The 24,560-nt window shown below is 28.6% G+C and overlaps 3 protein-coding genes across 4 annotated transcripts; all 3 read right to left on the bottom strand.

Annotated features, from left to right (window-relative positions):
* Nucleotides 1-1,609: 1,609 nt before the first annotated feature.
* Nucleotides 1,610-3,562, bottom strand: LOC110603403 (AAA-ATPase At2g18193). Its single transcript, XM_021741128.1, has 2 exons — nucleotides 2,345-3,562; nucleotides 1,610-2,194 (listed from the first exon to the last, which is right to left on the bottom strand). The coding sequence occupies exons 1-2, from the start codon at nucleotides 3,545-3,547 to the stop codon at nucleotides 1,763-1,765; spliced, it is 1,635 nt and encodes a 544-aa protein (XP_021596820.1). The 5' UTR covers nucleotides 3,548-3,562; the 3' UTR covers nucleotides 1,610-1,762.
* A 2,904-nt stretch (nucleotides 3,563-6,466) lies between these two features.
* On the bottom strand, nucleotides 6,467-13,160 carry LOC110609456 (toMV susceptible protein tm-1(GCR26)). 2 transcript variants are annotated; one of them, XM_021749033.2, is made up of 10 exons: nucleotides 12,910-13,160; nucleotides 12,192-12,836; nucleotides 11,246-11,452; nucleotides 10,698-10,913; nucleotides 10,366-10,579; nucleotides 9,400-9,647; nucleotides 8,667-8,845; nucleotides 8,319-8,572; nucleotides 7,657-7,809; nucleotides 6,467-6,746 (listed from the first exon to the last, which is right to left on the bottom strand). In XM_021749033.2, exons 1-9 carry the CDS (start codon nucleotides 13,039-13,041, stop codon nucleotides 7,658-7,660), a joined length of 2,247 nt encoding a protein of 748 aa, XP_021604725.1. In that variant the 5' UTR covers nucleotides 13,042-13,160; the 3' UTR covers nucleotides 6,467-6,746; nucleotide 7,657. The 2 variants fall into 2 exon arrangements, with proteins under 2 accessions (XP_021604725.1, XP_021604724.1); XM_021749032.2 differs by having other exon boundaries at nucleotides 6,467-6,741; nucleotides 12,910-13,159.
* A 4,512-nt stretch (nucleotides 13,161-17,672) lies between these two features.
* On the bottom strand, nucleotides 17,673-18,305 carry LOC110609457 (heavy metal-associated isoprenylated plant protein 43). Its single transcript, XM_021749034.2, has 2 exons — nucleotides 18,114-18,305; nucleotides 17,673-18,030 (listed from the first exon to the last, which is right to left on the bottom strand). Exons 1-2 carry the CDS (start codon nucleotides 18,196-18,198, stop codon nucleotides 17,726-17,728), a joined length of 390 nt encoding a protein of 129 aa, XP_021604726.1. The 5' UTR covers nucleotides 18,199-18,305; the 3' UTR covers nucleotides 17,673-17,725.
* Nucleotides 18,306-24,560: the final 6,255 nt, after the last annotated feature.

The following is a 24,560-nucleotide window of genomic DNA, read 5'->3' as shown; positions in this document are numbered from 1 at the left end:
GTAAATAAAATTTAATTTTAATTTAATAAATTAAAAATTCCTATACTTATAAAAGAAAATAATAAATTATATGGCTTTCTTGCAAAAGTTCCCCTGAGCAAATGCTTTAGACTGGGCAAGGGGCTTCAATCTAATACTATAATGCCCCAAAACTACGCTGTGAGTTCACCAGCAATAAATAAATAAATAAATAAATTCTCTTGAGCCACGATGCTACATCGCTTTTAGATTCTTGGACCAGACTGAGTTTCGTCCGACATTTGTCTCTTGACAGTCCAGCAGCCATAGTAAGAAAGGTACATTTATGAAATTATTGAAACTAAATATTATTTTAACTATAAATTTATGAAAAGTTGTCCATTTATTAGCAACATTAGCAACTGGTGCTCGTTCAGATTTAGAGTTTGATTGGATGTTACTCCTCTTTTATTGTTTCTGCAGGAATTTACTTTTATAATTTTTACTTTTTAAAAAAAAAAAAAAAAAAAAAGGAAACATCGCCAACCGCTACCCCTAGTAGATACATTGAATGGAGAGTTTCCACGTAGGACGAAGTAGACGAAACGAAACAAAGGTTTTGGTAGAATGGGCTTAGCCATGTGGGTCCAGCCATGTGGGTCCGATAGTAAAAGGTATCCCAGAGAATTGATGTGATCATGCGCTGTCATTTTTTTCTTTCATTGGCATTCGTAGTTCACATCATGAAATTACCCTTTTTTTTTTTTTTTTAAAAAAAATCTGTTGTTTCACAACCGTTCATTTCATTCCCACCTAAAGTTACAATTGCCAACTCTTCAGTTCTGAATTTTTTAAGCTATATTTAAATATTAGACGCATTATAATTTTAGCTAAAATATTATTTATTCATTAACTCAATATATATTTAAAAAATAGCCTTATTGAATATCAACATTTTCTTTATTTAAAAATGTAGTGGCTTTCTTCATGTGCTTCTTACAGCATATTTAGATAAATGGAAGGAAAAATAATAAAAAAATAATGATTAAGAGAAAATTTTGTAGTTGTATACAGATAGGGAGGAAAATATTAAAATAAACTTAATTATACATACAAGATAAAGATAAAGATAAATACGAGAATGCTTTCCAGGAAATTCTCAATTACAAGGAATATGCCTGAACCTGATCCCATGCGAATCTCTCTGCGATTCTGACGTTAACACTTTGAATTTAACTTTACAATTATGTATCTTTATTGATATGCAAGGGTTAAACAAATTGGAAAGTGGTATAATAAGGCCTTCGTTTCTTGTCTTTGTCATTAAGACACCATAGAGGAACTACCACCTTTCGGCGTGAGGAACTTTTCACTTTGGAACAATGAATCTCAAGTCATCTCTCCACTTTCTTCTTGTTTTATCACCCCTTGCTTTCAATTAATTAAAGATAAAAGGATATACCTAGCATTTTAAGTTTTCTCATTCTTTTGCATTGCAAATGATAGCCCCACACTTTATCTATCCTGTTTCTTAAATGTCAATAATTTAGAATTTCTACTTCAAATTGCATCCAAGTTGGAAGCTTCTACCCCATTTCCCATTTTCAAATATGAAATTATAGTTGGTATACAATAAACTAAAACGAGAAAATGGATGAAAAATAAAAATATTCAGACTGAAAGTTGTCAATTAGAACATCTACTTCAAAAGTATCCGACATTAAAATCAGACCTACTTTCAAATGTTAGGCAGGGGATACATATAGCCAATAAAAGGAGCAAATATTACAAGGACTAAAGAGAATCACTGAGCAGAGTTCTTCTTTTCCTTTTCAATTTTGTCTTTTTCTTTAGTTTTCTTTGCCACCTCATTTTTTTCTTTTTCCAATTTCTTTTGCTTTAAGAAATTGAGGACTTCCCCAAGAGCAACGTCGGCGTCATCACTCTTCAGTAGTTCTTCAGCCAGAGAAGCAGGGGTAACCTCTGTACTCTGGATCAGTTCATCAATTTCTTCAAAGAGATGATGTTCTTGAATCCCAAGGTAGTTGGAGACCAATACACTGAATCCTTGAGTTGTGCAATAAGACATGTGAATGTGCATATCCATCCTCCCAGGACGAAGCAACGCTGGGTCCAAAACTTCTTTGTGATTAGTCGTAAACACAATTATTCTCTCTTCTCCACAGCTCGACCACAATCCATCAATGCAGTTTAGCAGACCCGAGAGCGAAAATTGCTGTTCAACAGAAATTTAAAACTAAGGTTAATAAGAATTTTCAAATCCCATTACGATTCTGAGTTATTGTTTCAACTTACCAAACCAAATGAAAACAGAGTGGAAATAGCTAAGAAGTGTGAACAGAACAGAGCAGAATGCATAACTAACCTTAACAAGATTGCAATCATCATCAGAATCGTCTGATGATGTAGATCGTTTATGGACTCCCCCTTTACAATCTATGTCCTCGATCACTGTTATGGACTTTCTATCAATATCTAGCATCGCTTTCCTCAGATCAGCGTCAGAGAGAATATTTGCGAGCTCCAAATCAAACACATCATATTTCAAGTAATTAGCCATGGCTGCAATTAGGCTTGATTTCCCAGTTCCAGGAGGACCATACAGTAGATATCCACGCTTCCAGGCCTTGCCAATTCTCTTGTAGAATTCCTTCCTGGCCAAGAACCTCTCAAGATCATCTATAATAGATTGCTTCAACTGGTAATCCATGGCGAGTGCATCGAAAGTGGCTGGATGTCGAAAATCAATAGAATTCCAGCAGCCGCGAGACCTTGTGTGGAGCTTCAAAACTTTCTCTCCTTGTGTTAAGGCCTTGGAAGTATTTAGAATATGAGTCAAGTAATCATGAAAGATCTTTTCCCTGTATTGATCTTCAAATATTATCTCAAAATGACCCTTGTTAAGAAACCTGTCTTTCTTGGCTCGATCATCATTTTCTTGCTTGGCAAACTGCCATGTGATCTCTATCCCTTCAAACACATCAACAATCTTCTCACCTTCTACCATGGCAGCTGTGACATTCTTTTGCCCTCTAAACTTGCCAACTCTAATTACTTTGTTCTTGGGACCAATCTTGGAGGACAAGTAAAATCTGGAAGCATCTATGAGCTTGTTGCGGTCAAGGCCATCCCACGAATCATCGATGATGAAGGTATCAAAAGACTTGGACAGCTTTCTGTGATAGAAAAAGCTTAAGAATTTAGACACCAAAAAGGCCTCAATCTTCTTGGGGACCAGTTCATGGTAGACATTTCGTAGAAGCATCAAGGATGTAGAGAAGGAGGCATACAAGGACAGCAAAGAAGACGTTGAAGGGAACATCCTTGTATTTTCTGCAAAAGCATAGGCCATGGTGATGGTCTTAGTGTAGTGTTTTTGGACAAGAAGAAGTAAGAAGTAGCTAATTATAAAGTGAAGTGAAGTCTGTTTGAATGGAATTCGTTTCTTAGCTGTTGTAATATCGAATCGAAACTTGCCAGGCAAGTTGGAATTTATAAGGAAAAGACGTGGAGGTACTTCGAAGGCAAGGTTATGCGAATGCTGATGATCCACAACTGTATACGACATGGAGGTGACGTCCCCTAATTTGTTACTAAGAAAACCATAGCAAGAGTTACAGGCTAGACAATCAACACGTGCAATATCACGGTTGCGAAACTTCCTTTGAAATCCGAAAAGATCCTGTGAAATTACCCTAATGACCTGGAAAGCTGAGAAGGTTCAGGACTCGAATCCCTTCTCGCTCGATCTTGATAATGATGCCGCTCGTGGTTTTGGACAGTCATGCTAAAAATAATTGTCTGAATAGTTATGCTAAACAATTGTCTGAACTCGAATTATTACGAATCAAATTATAAATAAATAGATTTTTTTATTAAAAAAAATAGATAGAATGTCACTTAAAAAATTTTCTTTATTATTATTATTATTATTATTAGTATTATCCTTTGGTATGGATATTAAGTGTTGAGTTCTTATAAGCCAAAGGTATACTTCACTTTAATTACAAATAAAATCTGTTAAATACTCATTTGTAATTAATCAACCGCTATTAATTTTGCGTACCCAGACAGACTTGAAAGGCCTGTATGACTGTACGTACTGCATATTGGGATCTTAATCAGAATGACTTGGAACTTCCCAATAGGCTGTCGGCTTTTGATTCTAGTGGTTGAATATATGAACAAATGAAAGGACGAGTTTCTTCTCCTTTCTATGCCATATATCAAAAGTCCTTTTCTTTAATCCAGAAGATAATCTTTTTTTTATTGAAGTTGCTGATTAGTTTGGTGCCTAACTGCTTATACCATGTAATTACCTTTATACCAGTTTTGATCAACGTTTTACCAATTTAAGGTGGAAGATTTTAAATTTATAAATTAGATGGTAAAATAAAGATATTTATGAATTTAAAATTAGAGTGCTAGATGAAAACCAAAAAATATATTTAACGTCTGTTAATAGATGTTAAAGTTTTGCGTTAGGGTTTGGTATCACTTTGACTGGCGCCAAACATTTTTATTTTAAAAAAAATATTATAATTTAGCGCCAGTCAGCAGTGTCAAACCGTAATTTAATTTTTTAATTTTTAATTATTAATACATTATAATAAAATATTTATATTATATTAATATAACATATTATTATAATATATTTTATTAATTTTAATATATTATTATAATAATATTATAATTAAATAATACTAATTATAAATTTATTTATTTATTATTAAATATATGTATAAGGGTACTGAATTAAATAATTAATAAAAAATTGATAAATAAGTTAATTAATTAATATAAATATTTAAAATTATAAAAATTAAATTTATTTTTATTAAACTTTTATTTAGAATTATAGAATAAAATTATACTGTAATTTAAATAATTAATAATTAATTAATTAATTAATATGAATATTTAAAATTATAAAAATTAAATTTATTTTTTATTGAGCTCCTATTTAAAATTATAAAATAAAATTATAGTGTAATTTAAATAATTAATAAAAAATTAATTAATTAATTAATTAATATGAATATTTAAAATTATAAAAATTAAATTTACTTTTTATTGAACTACTATTTAGAATTATAGAATAAAATTATGTTGTGATTAAATGTTGTATGGATCACCTGATTGTTTATAATTTATCAAAAATAATAAATTTAATTAATTTATTCTGCAATTAGATTAATTATTTATTTTTTTTAATAAATTATAAATAATTCAGTTCTCATATAACATCTAATATTAAAATAATATAATAATTTTAAATATTTTATGCGAATCTTATATAAATTTAATAACAGCATAATATTATAATTTTAAATATTTTTGTGCTTTATAGTATTCTTGTATATTAAAAATATTTTTATAAAATATAATAATTATTTATAACTAGTCTTAGTATTTTATAAAGTTATGAAATAACATTAAACGTAATATTGATATTATTTAATTGTAAAATCACTGTATTAATATATTAAAATAATAAAAAAATTTGTCTAAACGTATATGATATGATTGAATTATTTTTATACATCTAATCGCAATATAATATCAATTTTATAATTCTGAAATATAATTTCAGTAATTTTTTATTTAAATATTAATAATAAAATTTATTAAATATTAATATATTAAAATTATAAAAAATTTTATTCTTATAAAAATATAATACAAATAATATTTTAAATTAATATAATATAAATATAATATTAATTTAATAATTTTATTTATATTATATTTTTTAATTATAAATTTTTTTACAATATATTTTATAAATTTTATTAGATTGTTATATATAATCATAGAATAATATTAATTTTACGATATTGTATATAATTACAAAATAATATTAATTTTATAAGACTGAAATTATATAAGGTCTATAATATTTTTAATTTAAATATTAATAATAAAACACATTAAATATTAATGTATTTTATTATTAATATTTATTAATATATAAAATATATTAATATTTAAAATTATAGAATAAAATTATACTGTAATTAAATATCGTATGCAATCATCCATTTGTTATTATTAATAAAATTTATTAAATATTATAATATTAAAATTATAAAAAATATTTATTATTATAAAAATATAATATAAATAATATTTTTAAATTAATATAATATAAATATTTTATTATAATATATTAATAATTAAAATCTAAACAAAAAAACCATGACGCCAGTGACACCAGACCACAAAAATGTATAGCGAATGCCCGACAGTCGGACCTAGTGGTTGTTTACCAAATATACTTTTCCACTGCTATAAATTCATAAATATATTTATTTCAATCTCTAATTCATAAATTTAAAATCCTCTGCGCCTGGACTTTTATTGGCAAAAAGCCCAGTTTTGATCTCAATAAAATAGCATTATGCACTTTGGGTCAGGACCAAGGACTTGCATGGGACATTGTTGGTTTTCCTGCACCCGCTACTGGTGGATACAAGTGAGGGGAGAGTTAGAAGTAATAATTTATCTTTATACCACGTTTGGCTTTTTCCATGCATTTACACAGGAGGACAATTCATGATCATGATCCCACCCTACACAAGAAGGCATGTTTTCTTGTGGTGCAGGTGATTAGCTGTTAAGACATTCAAATATAATATACATGAAAGAGATGGAGGCCTTACAATATAAGTTGTTAATGTAATCGATTGGCTCTTGATTATCAATCTGACCATAAGAACTGATCCTACCTTCCACATCCTAGAGGAGATCGATGCCTTCAGCCTGCTCTGCCAAGTGAATGGTTAGTACTCAGTATAGCCCAACCTAAGAGGGGATTAACAAGCTAATATTTAGATCGTATGATGAGAAGTGTGTTTTATGTTTTAATATATCCCTTCAATTTGTTGTGCTATAATTTCGCTATGCTGTACTGATATTCTCCAAAGTTTTGGTTTTACTATTACCTGGATTGTTAATTCTATTAGGTGTAGTGAAACTGAATCCAACCAAAACTCACTTTGTATCTATCATTCCTACCATTTAAGAGAACCGATAAACCTCAATATGAAATTGCCCTTTTAATTCTCTGATCTCACCCACTTCTCTATTATTTGGTGGATGCTCGGAGACTTCAGGCTTCCTATGCTAACGTTAAGCATACCAACCAAAATATTCACAATCAACAATAACAACAACTGGCTTTAATCCTAAACTAGTTGAGATAGACAACATTTTAGTTAACATTATTACAAAGATGACAAGATATTCTATGACTTTAGTTAAGATTAGTTCTGTCCAGATGTATAATCTATTCTTTACAGTTAGAAAGGATTCAAACACTTTCATCTTTATGTTTCTGACGCGAAATTAAGCCAGTAAGAAGAGGAGAATCATATGATGACAGGTCTCAGGTTTTGCTTATTATACATAATAATTAGCAAGTGATTAATCAAATGCAATGCAACATATTCTTTAGAGTTTAGCATATGCAACATTATCCTTTAGAGTTTAGCACATGCACACTTTTCTTGTAGACAGATAAAACTGGCATTTTATGGTTATTTGCGTCCTGACATCTTTATTTCTTTGCACTCTTAAAGTAAAGGAGCAAAAGATTAAAGAAATTGACCCCAAAAAAAAAAAGAAAAGGATAATCATACAGAACCATTTAGCTTGATGACATACAAAATATCAAACCTTATTTGATGGAGATTGATTTATACTGTTGCATTGTGCTTCTTATAGCTTGTTCAACAGGAAGTCTCTCCATGCTTGACGCACCATAAAATCCATGAACTCCCTTGGTTCTCTTCAGCACAAATTCTGCTTCTATAGGACCAGATATAGGACCTGCAAATGTGTTGGAGAATAACATGTAATCAGCTGTAATTCAGGTACCAACAACAATTGAATATCAGTAGATATTAACATTCAGAAAGACAATCATTCAACCAACAAAACATACATTATCAAAAGCAATTTTGAATGCTGAAGATTGTGAAAGCACATAATGAAGCAAAATTGGAAATCAAATTTGAGCAAGCTCAACCAATCATGAAAAGTAAGCCGAAACTTAGTCATATCAGTCTTTAATGTGAAAAAAAATAAAAAGTCTGATGTAAGATTACGATCAACATCAAAATAACTCACAAAAGCCAAAACTGTGAAGCACAACCATGCATACAAGAGAATATTAAAAAGTTCAAAACTCTAGTATGCAACAAGTGGCAGATAATTGGGATCACCTTGCATAATTAACAGATTATTGCAATAATATATGCACATATAGAGATATTTTTATGCATCAGATAAAAATAATCTGTTCCAATGAAACAATGGCAAACAATTTTCAAGTATACCTCCATGGCAAAGCACAATAATATTGGAATTGATATTATGTGCAGCATCTGCAATAGCTTGTACACGAAACACACTCTCTTCCAATGATACAGCTGTTTTTGCACCAATAGACCCAGATGTAGTAAGCCCCATATGGGCCACAATGATATCAGCACCAGCTTTTGCCATTTCCCTGGCTTCATTTTGGTTAAAAGCATAGGGGGTTGTGAGAAGACCCATTTTATGAGCTTTTTCTATCATTTGGACTTCCAAGCTGACAATGAAGAAGGGAAGGGAAAAATAAAAGCCATATGAGAAACAGATAATCAAATATAAGAAGAATCTCAGTAGAAAGAAAGAAATAGTACCCATATCCCATTCCTGTCTCTTCCAGATTCTGTCTAAAATTACCATCAAATAGCCCAACAGTAGGAAAATTTTGCACACCAGAGAACCCAATTGACTCCAGCTGCTTTAGGAAGTAATCCATTCGGCGAAAAGGATCAGTTCCACATACTCCAGCAAGAACTGGTACCCCCTTCACAATCTACATTTTTTAAACTAATTAGTATCAGATTTAGCAATAATTCAATGAAACTGATAAAAGTTTAAAATCTCAAAAATGGTTCACACGACACACAACCATTCTATTTTCAGAAATGACACATGCAGATCAAAGTGCAGCATATAGTGAGATCATGTAAGTGCATTCATTTATTCCAGAATTATTTTCTGTTTATTCAATCAATTAAATGTGATTGGATAACAAGTATACCATTTTCATATGCAAGGAATGCAATATCAATAATTGGTTGTTATTCATCCATATTTCTTCTTTTGGATAATTTTTAGCCATCATCCTTCAACTTTAGAGTTTGTTACACTTCTGCCCCTCATCTTTAATTTGTTACCACAAAGTGCCTCATGTATAAAAATGTTACATAATAATCGCTGAAGCCATTTTCTATTTATTTATTTGGTAAAACTGATATATAGCAGCATCACAGTGTAAAAATGTAAAATCAAAAAATTAAAAGTGCCACATAAAAAAAAATCTGTTAACAGCTTCTTCTTAAGAACACTTAGTGCTAGAAAACTTACTGGCAAAACTTCATTAGCCATTTCAATTACTATAGCATTTGCATCAGCAAATGGTAATAAGCCTGCTAAGGAACCCCTTCCTGCCATGCGAAAACGCCCCGAGTTGTATAGTACTATTAAATCCACTCCACCAGCTTCCTCAAATTTTGCAGATATTCCAGTCCCTGCACCAGCTCCTATTATGGGCAATCCTTTTTCTATCTGATCTTTCAGTTGCTGCAATATTGTCCAAGTTTTCTGCAAAGTTTCTGTTACAACAAAGCTGTTTGTTAGCTTGAATATTTGTTGGAAATTAAAATGGGTTATCTATGTGGATCAATCCAATTCCATTAAAAGACAGGTCCTTAATAAAGCACATTTCTTTAGGCTAAACATGAAGAGTTCCATCCTTTCATGTAATCCTTGGAGTCTATATATGTGTGCCTAAGTTGTTATTTGACTAACTTATTTGAAGACACTTAAGATAGTACACAAGGAAAAGTGAAAAAAGGCTTGAGGGTTTGATTTTTTGGAACTCTCATTGAACAAATGCATACATTTATTTTCTGCAAATAAAGCACAAATCTAGACCGTAAAATTCTTGATATAATTCATGTTAAATGCATGTGATTATATTAAAAACTAATGATACAAATGATGATTTTAGAGCATCATGCTTAAACATGGATTACAATCCATGCATTCAAATTCATGTGTTAAATAGTTTATTATTTTCTTCAATATTCATCTAGATTTCCACTACTAGTAATTTTTTGTTTTAACTTGCCATATGTTTGCATGTTCACATCTGATAGATGTTATACCTACACTTCTGGCTGTTCTCGAGTTAAGCATCAGTACAACCTTTGGAATCAATACTTTCCTAATAAGACAATAATACTTTATTATGATCAGAAATTCTTTGTCATGTGATCGACAAAGAACCAATATGCTAGGAAGTTATCATAATGAAGAAGTCCATCGTACCTGGTCTTGCATCTGGGCAGTTGCTTGGGCTGTAACAGATTGTCCCACTGCTTGATGGTTTCACAGTAGAAATGCTATGATCTTGGCTAGGTTCATCAACAGCAACGTGGGAAGGACTGGAATCTGTTGGGTTCTTCAAACTAATCTCTAAAAAGGAGTCCACTAATGCATCTGCAAATTCTGGGTCATTGACATGATAAGGATACACCTTTACCTACTACCAACAAATTTCAGTTTCATCACATGAAGCAATATAGAAAATCCAGAGAAGCTTAAGCATACAGTGAAGATTGAAACCGTGATATACAACATTGGATAAGCAATAATATTACCTGCCGGTCTTCATTTATCTGTATTAGCTTCTGTAGTTCACCTATTAGAGTAGCAGTAGCCTCAGGGTCATAAAATGGTTTCCCAGGTGCATCCAAAGCTGAAATACCCTCTTGTGGCAGGCAGACACGAACCTTTGATGATGACTGGTTAAGTTTATCTGCTATAAAGCCAGCAAACTTTTTATTCTCTTCTACAGTGGTTCGCATGAGTGAAACCTGACATTAACAAATAATGAAGAAAATACATCAGACCTAGTTAGAGAGTAAAATCCAGAATCAGTCCAAGGATGTCCGCGCAGCACACCTGCCAACCACATAAAATTCTTATGTTTGCTTTTCTATCCCTTTATTTTGTAATGAGCAAGTGTGAGTTTGTAGGTATTTTTCGTTAGCGCAACAGGGCTAATGAATTGGAGCCTTAAGAAATGATTTCATTTAAGATCATCATGTCTAAGAGCAATAATCTGCTGCCCCATTGTGGGGATACTCCATTGCCAAAAGTTATGCAGAGACAAAGGAGAAAACCAAGGTTCATATCCAATTATCACCTGCTCATTGTGGATATGAATCTTTCTTTGCTGAAAATTAGGAGGGATTGTGTCCACAGTTCCAAAGTTCACTATGTCCAAGGCTCCTACACTCAACACCAAAGGGATCTTCTTCTCTAAGATGGCATCAAAGCGGGAACTGTCACAAGCCATAACACCTCCAACTACATAATCTGCAACCTCTGTTGTAGTGATGTCCAAAACACCCTATGTGAAGCCAACAGGTAAAAAATGATAGGAAACACAATACAGAAACAAGTTAGCACAAAGTAAGAAAAGTAAAACTCTCTTTAAGTCATGAACGGAAATCTCGACCCACATCAAACTGGCCTATGCCAAAGGCAGGCAGGCAGGCACTACTTAGCGGAAGGAATCAGAAAAATAAAATTATAAAATTATAAAATTATGAATAAATTGAAAGAATATTTATATGTAATAAGTTGCCATGATAGGAAAGGAGTCAATTGGTATGTGAACAGTACCATCTAAGACTTTTGGGATAAAAATATAATGGTTTTAAGAACTTCCATAGAAAACCAGGAACAAATAGAAGTTTGGATGCTTAAAGACCAACAGAACCATATTTTTCCTTTTGATGATAAAGGCTTGATTGAATTCTATGATTATTTGCATACAGTCAATCGAAAGAGGCGGAATTATATATATATAACGAAAATTTTAGTGAATCCCTCTAGCTCAGAATATTATATTTATGTTCATCTCTTTATTTAGTTTTGAACCTTGCCAACTTACTCATGTTAAAAGAATCCTCTAGTAAATAAAAAAGTACTAGCTGATATCAGTTCCACTCAAAAGAATTCTATTTGGAATTTGATCATGCTAGCATAATTATTTTTTTTTTGGAAAAAAAAAAAGCAATGTTTTAAAATTACACTTCATGTAGGACTAAGACTTCACAATTAGAATGAATCGAGAAGAATATTACCTTTATGAATCCCTCTCTAACAAGAGATTCCATGGCCCTGCCCCCAACCCCAGTGGAGTGGAAAACCAAGGTCTCATAACCTTCTCTTGCCAATCTTTCTTTGACAGCATTTACACATGGAGTTGTAACTCCAAACATAGTTATACCAACAGTTAATTTCTCTCTCTCACCAAAAGAACCTCCATCCCTCTCAAGCCTTCCAATGACCATTCCAGCGAAAGCAGCTCCAGCATTTGATAACACAACTTTACTTACACTATTAACCCCACACACATCCACTACAGATGGAAACAGTATCAAATCTGAGGTGCCAACATAAGGTTCAGTTTGACCACTAGCTACAGTAGACACAATAACCTTAGGCATCCCAAATGGAAGCGATCTAAAGGCAGGTGATAATAAAGATGTTCCTCCACTACCACCAAGGCCAATGGCACCACCAACGACATTATTCTCCTGAACCTTCTTCATGAAATGCTCAAGTGCTTTACTCATTATAGCAACAGCTTGGCCTCTATCATCTGGAAGCACTTCAACTGAATCCTTTAAGCAAGCAAGAACATCATTTCTTGAAACAAAAGAAAAATCACCAATACCATTAACCTCTTTCTGACTCACAGAAACATCAACAGCCACAACCTCCACCTGCCATAGTCATTTGCATAATTGAGTTAAAAAAAAAATTGCATTGACTAGAACAAGAAATGAATCAACTTACCTTGGAAGAAGAGTTGCTAGACAAAGAGGTGAGACTGGATCGAACAGAGTCGGAGAGAAATCGGAGTTCGTCGAGCTTGGTATCGGCAGTGCCGACGCAGAAAACTCGGAGAGTTGTATCTAAGTAGGCCATGTTTGCTTATCTCCAGCTGCAGTTGAATAGGCCAAATGGTTTATAGTGTTCCCAACTCTTGCAAAGTTGGATCTGAGACTCGGATGCCGTAGTAAAGCAGCGAAAAGCAACCCCGGACCCACCCAACTTACTGCAAAATATCGGTGCACTAGCCGACTTGAGTTTATAAAGCTTCCCAATTCGGTTTCCTCCTATTTTAATGGGAATTTTTTTTTCTTTTTTTCTCTGGGAGAGGGGAAAATTATTGACTTCCGTGATATATTTATTCTGTCAAATTAAATATTTTTTATAAAAAATATTTTTAAATTTAATAAGATTAAAATATAAAAAATATTATTTATGATTAAAAATTAAAAATATTATATATTTAAGATTGTTTTAATTATTTCAAATATAATCAGTGAAAAAATTAAAGGAATCACAATTCCGTTTCCACATATTTTAGGACTTTTTACTTTTTCAAGTGAAAAAAAAAAAAAATCTCAAATCCTGATCCGGCAAAAAATTTTTTTCGAATTAAGGTGAATTTTAATTTTACCGCACTTCAAAAGTGCGGTAAGAGAAAATAATTAAAAAAAAAATTATTTAAATACATTACCGCACCTTTAGGTGCGGTAATGCATGATTGCGGCTCTGCCGCACTCGATCAATGTAAAATTATAAATTTAATTTTTATTTAATTAATTTTATTTATTTAATTATATATTAAATTTATAAAATATAATTATATTAATATTAATTAATAAAATTTTATTTAATTAATTATTATATTTTATTAATTTAATTAATTTTATATTAAATTATAAAATATAGTTATAAAAATTATATTAATATTAATATTAATTAATTTAAATTATTTATAATATAATATTATATTTATTATATTTACTATTTTATTTTATTAATTTATATAATTTAATTAATGTTAAGAATATATATAAATATATTAATATAGTATTTACATATTTAATCTGATAGTATATATATTTAAGTAAATTTAATTATATATATTTACTCTCCAATTTTCAATCTTCAATTTAAAAAAAATATATTAATTAATGCTAAGGATATATATATAATTTATTTTATTAATTATATTTATCAATGTAGAAAGTATAAAAAATTAAATAAAAAAATACATCTAAATATTTAGGAACAATAATGTAATAAAAATAAATTAATATATATACAAATAATAAGGTCAAAAAATAATATTAAAGATAAACAAACATCCTCTCCTATTATATAGACTATTTCTTTTTTTATTTATAAAATATTTTGATATGAAAAAATATAAAATAAAATAAAATTTAATTTTTTATAATTTTATAATTTATAAATATTTATAAATTAACTGTAATAAAAATAATAAAATAAAATAATAAATATAAAAAATATAATATTTTATTATAAATTAATTAAAATAATTAATATTTATAATAATATTAATATAATTTTTATAATTATATTTTATAAATTTAATATATAATTAAATAAATAAAATTAATTAAATAAAAATTAAATTTATATTTTTATATTGATTGAGTGCTGGACTTCAAAAGTGCGGTAATGTATTTAAATTATTTTTTTTTAATTATTCTCTTTTACCGCACTTTAAAAGTGCGGTAGCACTTTTGAAGTGCGGTAAACTCTACCGCACTTTTAAAGTGCGGTAGAGTTAAAATTCACTCTGATTTGAGAAAAAAATTTTACCGTATCAGGATTTGAGATTTTTTTTTTTTTCACTTGAAAAAGCAAAAAGCCCCATATTTTAATGGAAATTTACTGGCTGCTTTATATATGAATTCAAATAGTTTAATTAATTTTTTAAATATTTTTTTATTTAAAATAAATGAATTCAAATTTTTAACTTAAAAGAATTATTTTTAAAAATTGAAATTTTATATTATTTTTTAAAAATTTATTTAAATTCTTTTTTTATAAAATAAATCATAATGAAAAAAAATTATAAATTTTTGCTACTTTTTTTTCAAAAAATATGAAATTGAGAAAAAAAATTATAATAAGACTCTATTTATTTAAAAATATTTTTATGAAAATACTTTTCATATTTTTTAATATTTTAGATATTCAAAAATTTTAATTAATAGAAAATATTTTACTGGCTAAAAATAATTAAATCATTTTTTCAATTTTATAATTTATTAAAAGAAAAATTACTTTTTAGTCCCTGAAATTTAACATAATTAACACTTCTGTCCCTCTATTTTGGCGACCCAACACTTAAGTCCCTCACTTTTTTTTTTGTCTAAATTCATAGTCCTTCTATCTAAAATAGCCGTTTGGAACACGTAAATTGACAAAATTGACCCTCAGTAAAAGTCAATTTATTTCAACATCACGAAACTCAAACTTAATTCACTCTAGATTCTTCTTCTTCTTCTCCTTTCTCATACTATTTCTCCAACACTTCATCTATTCAAAATCACAAAACCAAAATCCAATACCTCTTCACTGTAGATTTTTCTTCTTCGCACTTCTTCTTTCTCATAATAGGATACTTTGATTCTTGATTGAATCAGCTGTTGAGTTTTGGGCTCATGATATTAATATTTTTAGGGATTCCAAATGCGGGAGAGGATAAGAAATTCCTGGGGAGGATCCTATGGTGGCTTTTGCTTATACTATTAAATATGTCCAAGGTTTTCAAGGTGGGAATTGGAAGATTGGTGGTGGTGGTGCTGATCAGAGAAGTGGTGGTGGGAAGATTGGTGGTGGTAGTGCTGATTGGGGAAGTATGTCAAGGGTTTTTAAGGGTTTTCAAGGTGGGAATTTTAATCCACTTTATAATTTTTAGGAAATTTATGAGAAAATTAATAAAATTAAAAGAAAATTGAGAAAATATGAGAGAAAAGAAAGATTGAAAAGAGAAAAAAAAAAAGAATCATATAAAAGGAAATAGAGAATATATGAAAGAGAAGGAAGATAGAGGGTTAAGGGCATTTTTGGAAAAAATTCACACCTTTCACATTTGACTCTTTGACTAAACGGCTATTTTGGACAGAAGGACTATGAATTTGGATGGAAGAGAAAGCGAGGGATTTAAGTGTTGGATCGCTAAAATAGAGGGACGGAATTATTAGTTATGTTAAATCTCAGGGACTAAAAAGTAATTTTTTTTTATTAAAATTTATTTATATAAATTTATTAATATATTTTTTTAAATTAAAATTAAATAATTAAAAATAAATTATCTGAAAAATAAAAATATTTTTTAATACAAATTATTTTTATAAATAAATGACGTATTTTTTTTTAAATAAAATTACTGTTGTATTTATAAAATTTCATAAAAAAAGGAGGGACGTCATCCAAAACAAAGAGACGATCATATCTAATAGATTCTCCAGCCAAAATATGAGAAGTTAGAGTAGTATGACGACGAACCATTCTATCAGAAATATCAGCTCTAAAATCTAACAAAAATTTACAAGTATTTAAAATTAAATACAGTTCAGAAATATCTAAATGTGGAGATTGAAGAGTTTGAATCACTTGCAAACAGTGTATAAGAATGCAGTCATTAAAAAGTAAAAATTCTATCGCAAAGAGCAAACAGTGACGGAGAGCTAAAATTTCAACAATTACCGACGTATTATTACCTTTCGAAAAATCAGAAACACCACATTGAAATATATTCTCAGAATTTTCCACAATAAAACTGTAACCAATGAAATCTTGAACTTGAAATAAAACCCTATCAATTTAATAAAATCAATTGAAATTGTCCAAACTTGATACAAATTTCAGCGGAGCAGAATTACTGAAATCACACAGTCATAGACTTGTCGGTCTCTGATTTCGACGAACAGGTGCTCTAAGAAAATCATTCCAACCAAACTTGATATCTTATTTCTTCAACTTTAGTCGTAAGTGATAAAAAGTCTCCACATGACCTAATTTTTCACGGCGGCTTTAAGAATGCAGCATTAAATGACACGGGTGCTCTAAGAATGCAGCTATTAAATGATGCATAAATATTTAGATTTAATTTTATACAAAATTAATTAAAATATTATAATTAATATATTAAAAAATGTAGTTAGATGATATCTAATTTAACTCTTTATATATAACTTTTGGCTGAAAATAAATTTTAAATTTATAAATCAGATAAAAAATAATCATGTTAATTATTCAGTGAAATTACTCAAAATACTTTATAAATTGTTTAAATATTTAGTAAAAAAATTGTTTAAATATATATATATATATATTTTTTGAAATAAGGGTGGGAGAGTCGAACCTTTGACCTCACAAGACTACAAGGATACACTTTCCATCAGGCTAAGTCTCAGAGTGCATATATATATATATATGTATATATAAAATAAAGTGTTATTAAAATCGTGGTTGTCATAGTTAGAAAATTTTTTTAAAAAAATTATGATAAAATAGTATTTTACTTTGTATTGTATTTAAAATAATTTAAAAAATCATAATTAAGAGGTACTTATTTTAAATAGTTTTTATTTTTAAAATTTAAATATTCAATAATATTAATTATTTTAATCATGATTTGTTGAACAGCTTAATATATATCATTTCAATTTTTTTATATTGAACAGCAAAAGGAAAAAAATATATATATCACAATGAGTATCATCGTAACAATAAATAAGTAAAATAAAAAGATTAATTTTCTAGAAGACAAGGAAAAAAATCACATGATAGAGCAAGATGGGTTGGGCTCGTGATAGCCCATTGGAACAACAACAATTCTCTGATAATGGGGGAAACTGAGGGGAAGATCATGGATTTGGGCCTTGTCATCCTTCTTCTTATCATCTGGCTTCTTTTGCTGATCACTTGCCTGCGGCTGTTTGGGCGGCGGAGGAGGAGCCCCAATACTCACCACCTCTGCATGTTTTCCTGCTTTTCTCGTGCGTACTATTATCTTATATGGATCTGCATTTCCTGTCACTGCCAGCGTCCCCTTCCCTTCATCCACTTCTATTTTATCTACGTCTGCATAACAAACCATAAATTTAATTAAATGAAAAGACAGAAATTTTAAATTTTATTTACAGAAGGAAAGGAACAATACTGACCATCAAGCTGAGAGACAGCTTTGAGAAGCTTCTTCTTGCATTTCTGGCATGAAACATCAACCTTCAAGACGGTCCTTTGCACCATGGAAGATCCAGCGTTGTGTTTCTTTGCCGATCGTCTAAAGCAATGAATATTAACCAAAAATATAAGGAGGAGAATTGAATTGATGGAAAGAGTCTTTGGGTTGTTCACTTTCCCTTGTGCTTTTACAACTTGTCTTTTACCAACTTAGGATATTTTTAAATTACTATAATATAAAATTATTTACTTGGCCTTGATTCTGCCGGCCGTCGGCATAACCGTCTTGTTGCAGTTACCATGTTAAATCACTAGTATCGGCAAAATTTGACTGGTTATTTTTTCTTTTAAAAAAATAATAATAAACAACCTATATTAAAACATTGGTTTATTCTCCTAAATACTTTGTCAATTTGATTTTTTTTTTTTTTATTTACAGAAGGAAATGAGTACTATGGGGACTCAGTCCTGTGACCCAGAATCAAAGGAGTGATGCTACATGCCATCCCAACTAGGAGGTAGTAGGCCTTTGTCAATTTGATTTAGCAATACATCTATAGAAAATATTTCTATTCAATTTTTTTTTTAATTTGAATTATAGTATCAAATTCTAATGAATGTATTTTATTTGAAAATTTTGTAATTTCAGATTTTTTAAACAAATACTAAAGGAGGAGTAATTCGAATTTAATTAACTAAATGAGTAATATTCCTTCATTTATTAAATCAAAACCGACTATGTTAATTAAAAAAATAAATGTGGAGCTACCAATACCATGATTCTTTTTCTCATACCATGGCATCATAAAGGGAAAAGGAAATAAACAAAACACCTATCCATTTGAATCAAATTAATTTAAAATTTTTATTTAATTTTTTATTTATTTTAATTTAATTTTTAATTTTAAAAATTTCGATTATTTTGATTCAATTCAATTTTAATCAGAAAAAAATTAAACTAAACCAATTAATGATAATAGTATATTATTAATATAGAAATTAGATCATATTAAAATTAAAATATTTTAACTAAAATATTAAAATATTAAAATATTAAAAATAAATTATAAAATATAAAAAAAATTATTAAAAATTCAAATTCATCAATTCAATTCGATTTCTGACTAAAATTGATTTGATTTGATTTTTATAATATTATTTTATTTTTATGTTATATGTAATATTATTTTATTTTTTATCACATAAATAAGTATATTTTATATAATTTATTTATTTAATAAAATATATATTCAATTATATTTAAAATTTATATTTATTTTTTTTACATTTTATTTCAAAAAATTTTTAAATTAAATCAATCATTTCTAATTTAAATTTAATTAAAATTAAAATTAAAATCGGAAACGTAACGGCTTCAAAACTGAATTAAAACTAGACAAAACTGTTAAAATATCAAAATCATTCCGAACTGCTTTAATTCAAACCGTATCTGGCTGTAAGTCACACCGTCTCTTTTTTTTAATTTTTATTGAAGATCGGAAGGATTCATTGATAAAAAAATATACATATAAAAATAAAACTTTACAACAAAGAATAAATGTAGCCCAAACCCACTAACAACATTAACAAGTCCAATAGGTCTCTAACCCCAAAAATGAAAAGCCTATAAAATAGAAAAACCTTAGAGACCCGATCGAGTCTTTCTATCCGGGTTAGATTCAACACAAAGATGAAGTAGCCGCCACAACTCTATTTTTGGAAGGTCCAATCACCCCTAGCGGTAGCAACAAAGGCAGTGTATAAAACTCCTACTACAGACAGTCAAAAGATGGCATGGAAACACTCGCTGAAGACTAGGGAAAAGACAAGCAACTATGAACAAGAAACTTTCAAATTGGAGCAGAGGAGGCCAAACAGATACATGCGAGCTAAATCGATCCAAAAAATATAGGAAAACTTTGAACTCCACACTACATAAGCATATCTAAATAGCATAGTAAAATGGAGGCAATTTGACTCTTTAGCATCTCTTTCACGTCTTTTCAGATCTCTATACACCATGGGAGTCACCATCTTCTAATCATCGCTGTGTGAGGATTGAGGGAGGAGTTAGATCTGAAAACTCCTAGTACACTGCACTAAGAGCCATAAGAAAACAACCATAACAATATCAAAGAAATAGAAAAAAACACAACTACAAATTCCTCTCTATGAAGCGCCACTACGAGAGCACCAAAAACTATATTTACAACCCCACCCAACTGCAGGGAGAAAGACCCACAGTCAGCAACAGGGAAAGGCAAACAACGAAAAAGAAAAGAAAATGCAGCTATAGATTCGTCTCCGTAAAACGTCGCTGCATGAACACCAAAAACAATATTTACAATCACACTCAATGGCAAAAAAAAAGAGCTAAGATCGGACAAGGAAAGTAGACATTTAACGAACAACAGAAAAAAGGTCTAAAGTCTAACAAAGTTCTTCAGAGGAAAGAACTCTCTCTACAATTTAGTGAGAGAAAATGTTAATAAGTAGCACCGTCAATCGTAAATGATTAACACATGAAAATTTATAATTTCATAATAAAAATATAATAGTTAAAGTTAGTCCATAAAAGTAAGTAATTCACAAATTGTAATTCAAAGTAGGTGATTAAGACATTATGTTGATCTCACACTCATATAATGTTATTTTATTTTATTTTAAAAAGTTAATCATTAAGAAAATTCTATCTTTTATATTTTTTTTATAATCCTACTTTATATTAATTTAATCATATAATTAAATATTATATTTTATTGTCTCAAATATATCATATAATTAAATATTATGTTTTATTGTCTCAAATATATCATATTATTATTTATGCAGTTAAAAATTAACAAAATTATGATTTTATTTATTATGTAGTAAATTTATGATATAATTGATAAAAATTTAAAAATTAAAAATTTAATTAATAAATTTTTTTTAAAAGTCCCGCACATTATTAATAATTATTGCTATTGCAAGAATTCTCTTTTATTTTTTAGGTTAAAATTATTGTACTTTTATGAGTACTAACAATAATGTCATGGCGATAGGTATTTTATTTATTATTATTTTATCTTTTAGGTTAAAATTATTGTACGTTTATGGGCACTAACAATAATGTCATTGCAGTAAATATTTTGGTTATTATAAGTATTAACAATAATATTATCGTGGTAGATATTTTGGTTATTATGAGTATTAATAATAATGTTATCATAAATATTAATTTGACATGTAACAGTGAAGCTGCTCATCTCATTAAAGATTGGAATACGTGAAATTAATAATCATCCTATGTTGGAACTGCCGAGGACTCGGTAATTTTCGAACAGTTAATATATCGAAGGATTTGGTTACTAATTACAAGTATGGCATTTTATTTTTGATGAAAACAAAAGTTTTTAGTTCTCGTATGAAATTTTTTCATAATTTTTTATATTTTGATAGTTGTTTCTCAGTCAATAGTCAATGATTGGGAGGAGACCTATCGTTAATGTGGAAAAATTATGTGTCTGTTTCTGTGATTGGCTTTTTTTTCAAATTTTATTGATTCGATTGTTTCGAAAGGTAATGTTTAATGGAATTTTACTGGTTATGATGGGTTTCTAGAATCGCAACGACAACGTCAGTCTTGGAATCTTATTCGGGAAACTCTCTTCCGTGGCTTTGTTTGAGAAACTTTATTGATTTATACTCGAGAGATGAGAAAGAAGGAGAGTATCTTTGCCAAATTATTTTATGTAGGAGTTTAGACAAAGAGCATCTGTGTCAAATTATCTTATATATGAGGTTTAATTTTAAATGATTATAAATTTTTGTTAGATTTTATAACTGATATGTCTGTTAGATGGGTTCGTCATAATACTATTCTAGCTGCTCATACTTTGACTAGAAAATCTATCAGGTATAATCGTCTCTTTATTTGGGATATATCCTTTTATATTTTATAGAATTTTATTAATATAATAAGTAGTTTTATTTTAAAAATTAATAATAATATTATTGCAATAGAGATTTAAATTATTCTTTTATCTTTTAGGTTAAAATTATTCTACATTTGTCGGCACTAATAATAATATCATTGCAGTACATATTTTGGTTATTATGAGTGTTAACGATATTGTTGTAGCGATAAAAATTTAAATTATTTTCAAATTTTATTTGATGAAAATTTAATTTTTATGTGTTTATGTTAGACAACCATAAAAAAAAATATTTTATTAAATGTATTAATTAGGCAGTATTAAATATTAATTTATAATTTTATTTGTTTTATAAAAAAATAATTTTTAATTATAACGTATGAAATATTTAGAAAAATTAGGTACAAAAATGATAATTTTTTAGTTAAAAAAATGATTTCATTTCTTAAATAGAAGAAATTACTTTCTGCATTTTAAAAATCTTTTTAAGATTTATATTTATAAATTTATAAATTTATTTTATTAATTAAATTAAATTAAAATAATAGAAAATAAATTATTATTTAAAAAATAGTTTTTAAATAAACAATTGGAGCTTAAATGTAAATTTGAAATGTTAGTTTTAAAGTTACGGGACGAGACTTGGAAAGTAACGTTTGCGTTTGCGGGAAATGCTGGGTCCATTTCAGTGGCAGAAATCGCACGCCATAACCACTAGGTCCGCCTCTGCACTGCACATGGATGGATATAGAAATCGTACGCGATAACATTATTGTTACTACACTTTGCTTTTGCAATAATCTTTTCTGAATAATGGATCTTAACATATCAAACTCTCTTGTAAAGTCTAGCAGAACTTTAAAAATAAAATAATTAAAAATAATTTAAAAAAAAAGTCAGTTCATTCATTCTTAACAAGAAAGAATCATAATAGCTGATGATGCAAAAATAAAACCTTTTGTTTTTGCTTCAAAGTAAGAACCAAACATAACATAGAAAAACAACCGAAAAAAGACAGAAAAATCAAACTCTTAGCACCTGTCTTAAATCTTGTTGTTTTGGTTTTTTTTTTCTTTTTTTTCTCACTTTTTTCTTTTTCACCGCTCATTTCAACTTTTATTAATATATTTTACCTTCATAATTGGTAAATAAAATTTATCTTTTATTTATTTTAAATTATAAACTATTTTTATTTTGAAATTATAATTTACTTATTTATTCATTGTTATAACTTTATTTAATGTGTTATAACAATAAATTTATTTTCAGAGAATAAATATATTTTTATTAAAAAAATCAGGATAAATAAATTATTTTAATTGATGCCAAGTACTCAGGTACAAGTGAAACGAAAATTATTGAAGGATTATAAAATATCAAATTATAAAGTTGAGATAATACATTTAATTAATATTTATATAATTAATCGTTATATGAAAAATACCAGTTGATTATCTAATATTTTCAGTCTATTGAATAAAAAAATAATTAATTATTAATTAAATAGAAAATTTAATAATTAATATAATAAATATTTTTTTCTTAAATAAAATTAGGAGTGACAGATAGACATTCAAACAAATATTTTATTGTTTAACATTATTTTTATTACATAATTTAAACTCAATCACTAGCCACAACATAAATGAATTACTGATGTTGATGATCTATATAGTAATTTGAAATAATTTTAAAATAAAATTATTAATTATTAATTTTGATGAATTAATTATAAAAAAGTTTAAATATTTAATTTTAAAAAATAAAAATCGATACATTAATTATCTTAAAATTTAAAAACTAAAATATAAATTTGATAAAGAGTACAACGGTCAACAAACATTGAATACAAGTTTCCATTAAGAAATTCACCCAACCTCAATATCTAATCAAGATAAGCCGAAACAAATCCACAAAGAACAAGCCTACTCACCCAGATTGTAAAGCTCCAACCCATGACAATCTAATCCACCACCCCAGATCTCAAAAACCCCAATTACAGCAAGTCTTGCCATTAGAGAAACCTGAAATGTTCGAATCCATCTCACTGTTGCTAGACGATTTGGAAATGACTGTATCACCCAATAATCAATGAAAACCGCTCAGAACCACCAAAACAAATACACAATATCTCTCCCCACAAAAAAAACGACATCTCATCGCGGTCTGAAAATCACTTGCCATTATTGCTACGGAAAAGCAAAACGACACATAAGCTACTGCGACATTAACGTCGTGCAACATGTGTTGGTGGTAAACGTTAATTACATGGTATGGGAAAAAAAAAAAAAAAAAAACAAGATAAGCCATTTGTTTATTCAATAATATCCAAATACCCACCCCAGAGATCAGATCTTGCAATTTCTTTAATAAAAGCTAAGTGATTAAAATAATAATACAAACTATATATTCCCCATGAATTATTAATTATTTATAATTGTGTCAATTTTTATGTGCCAGCCATTCACATTAGTATTAGTTTAATAACTACGTTATATTAATTCTTTTTTT

This window comes from Manihot esculenta, chromosome 2 (genome assembly GCF_001659605.2).
Source record: "Manihot esculenta cultivar AM560-2 chromosome 2, M.esculenta_v8, whole genome shotgun sequence".
In the NCBI taxonomy this organism is placed as follows: domain Eukaryota; kingdom Viridiplantae; phylum Streptophyta; class Magnoliopsida; order Malpighiales; family Euphorbiaceae; genus Manihot; species Manihot esculenta.
The sequence above is the reverse complement of the archived record's forward strand: the minus strand, read 5'-3'. Positions and strand labels throughout refer to the sequence as shown.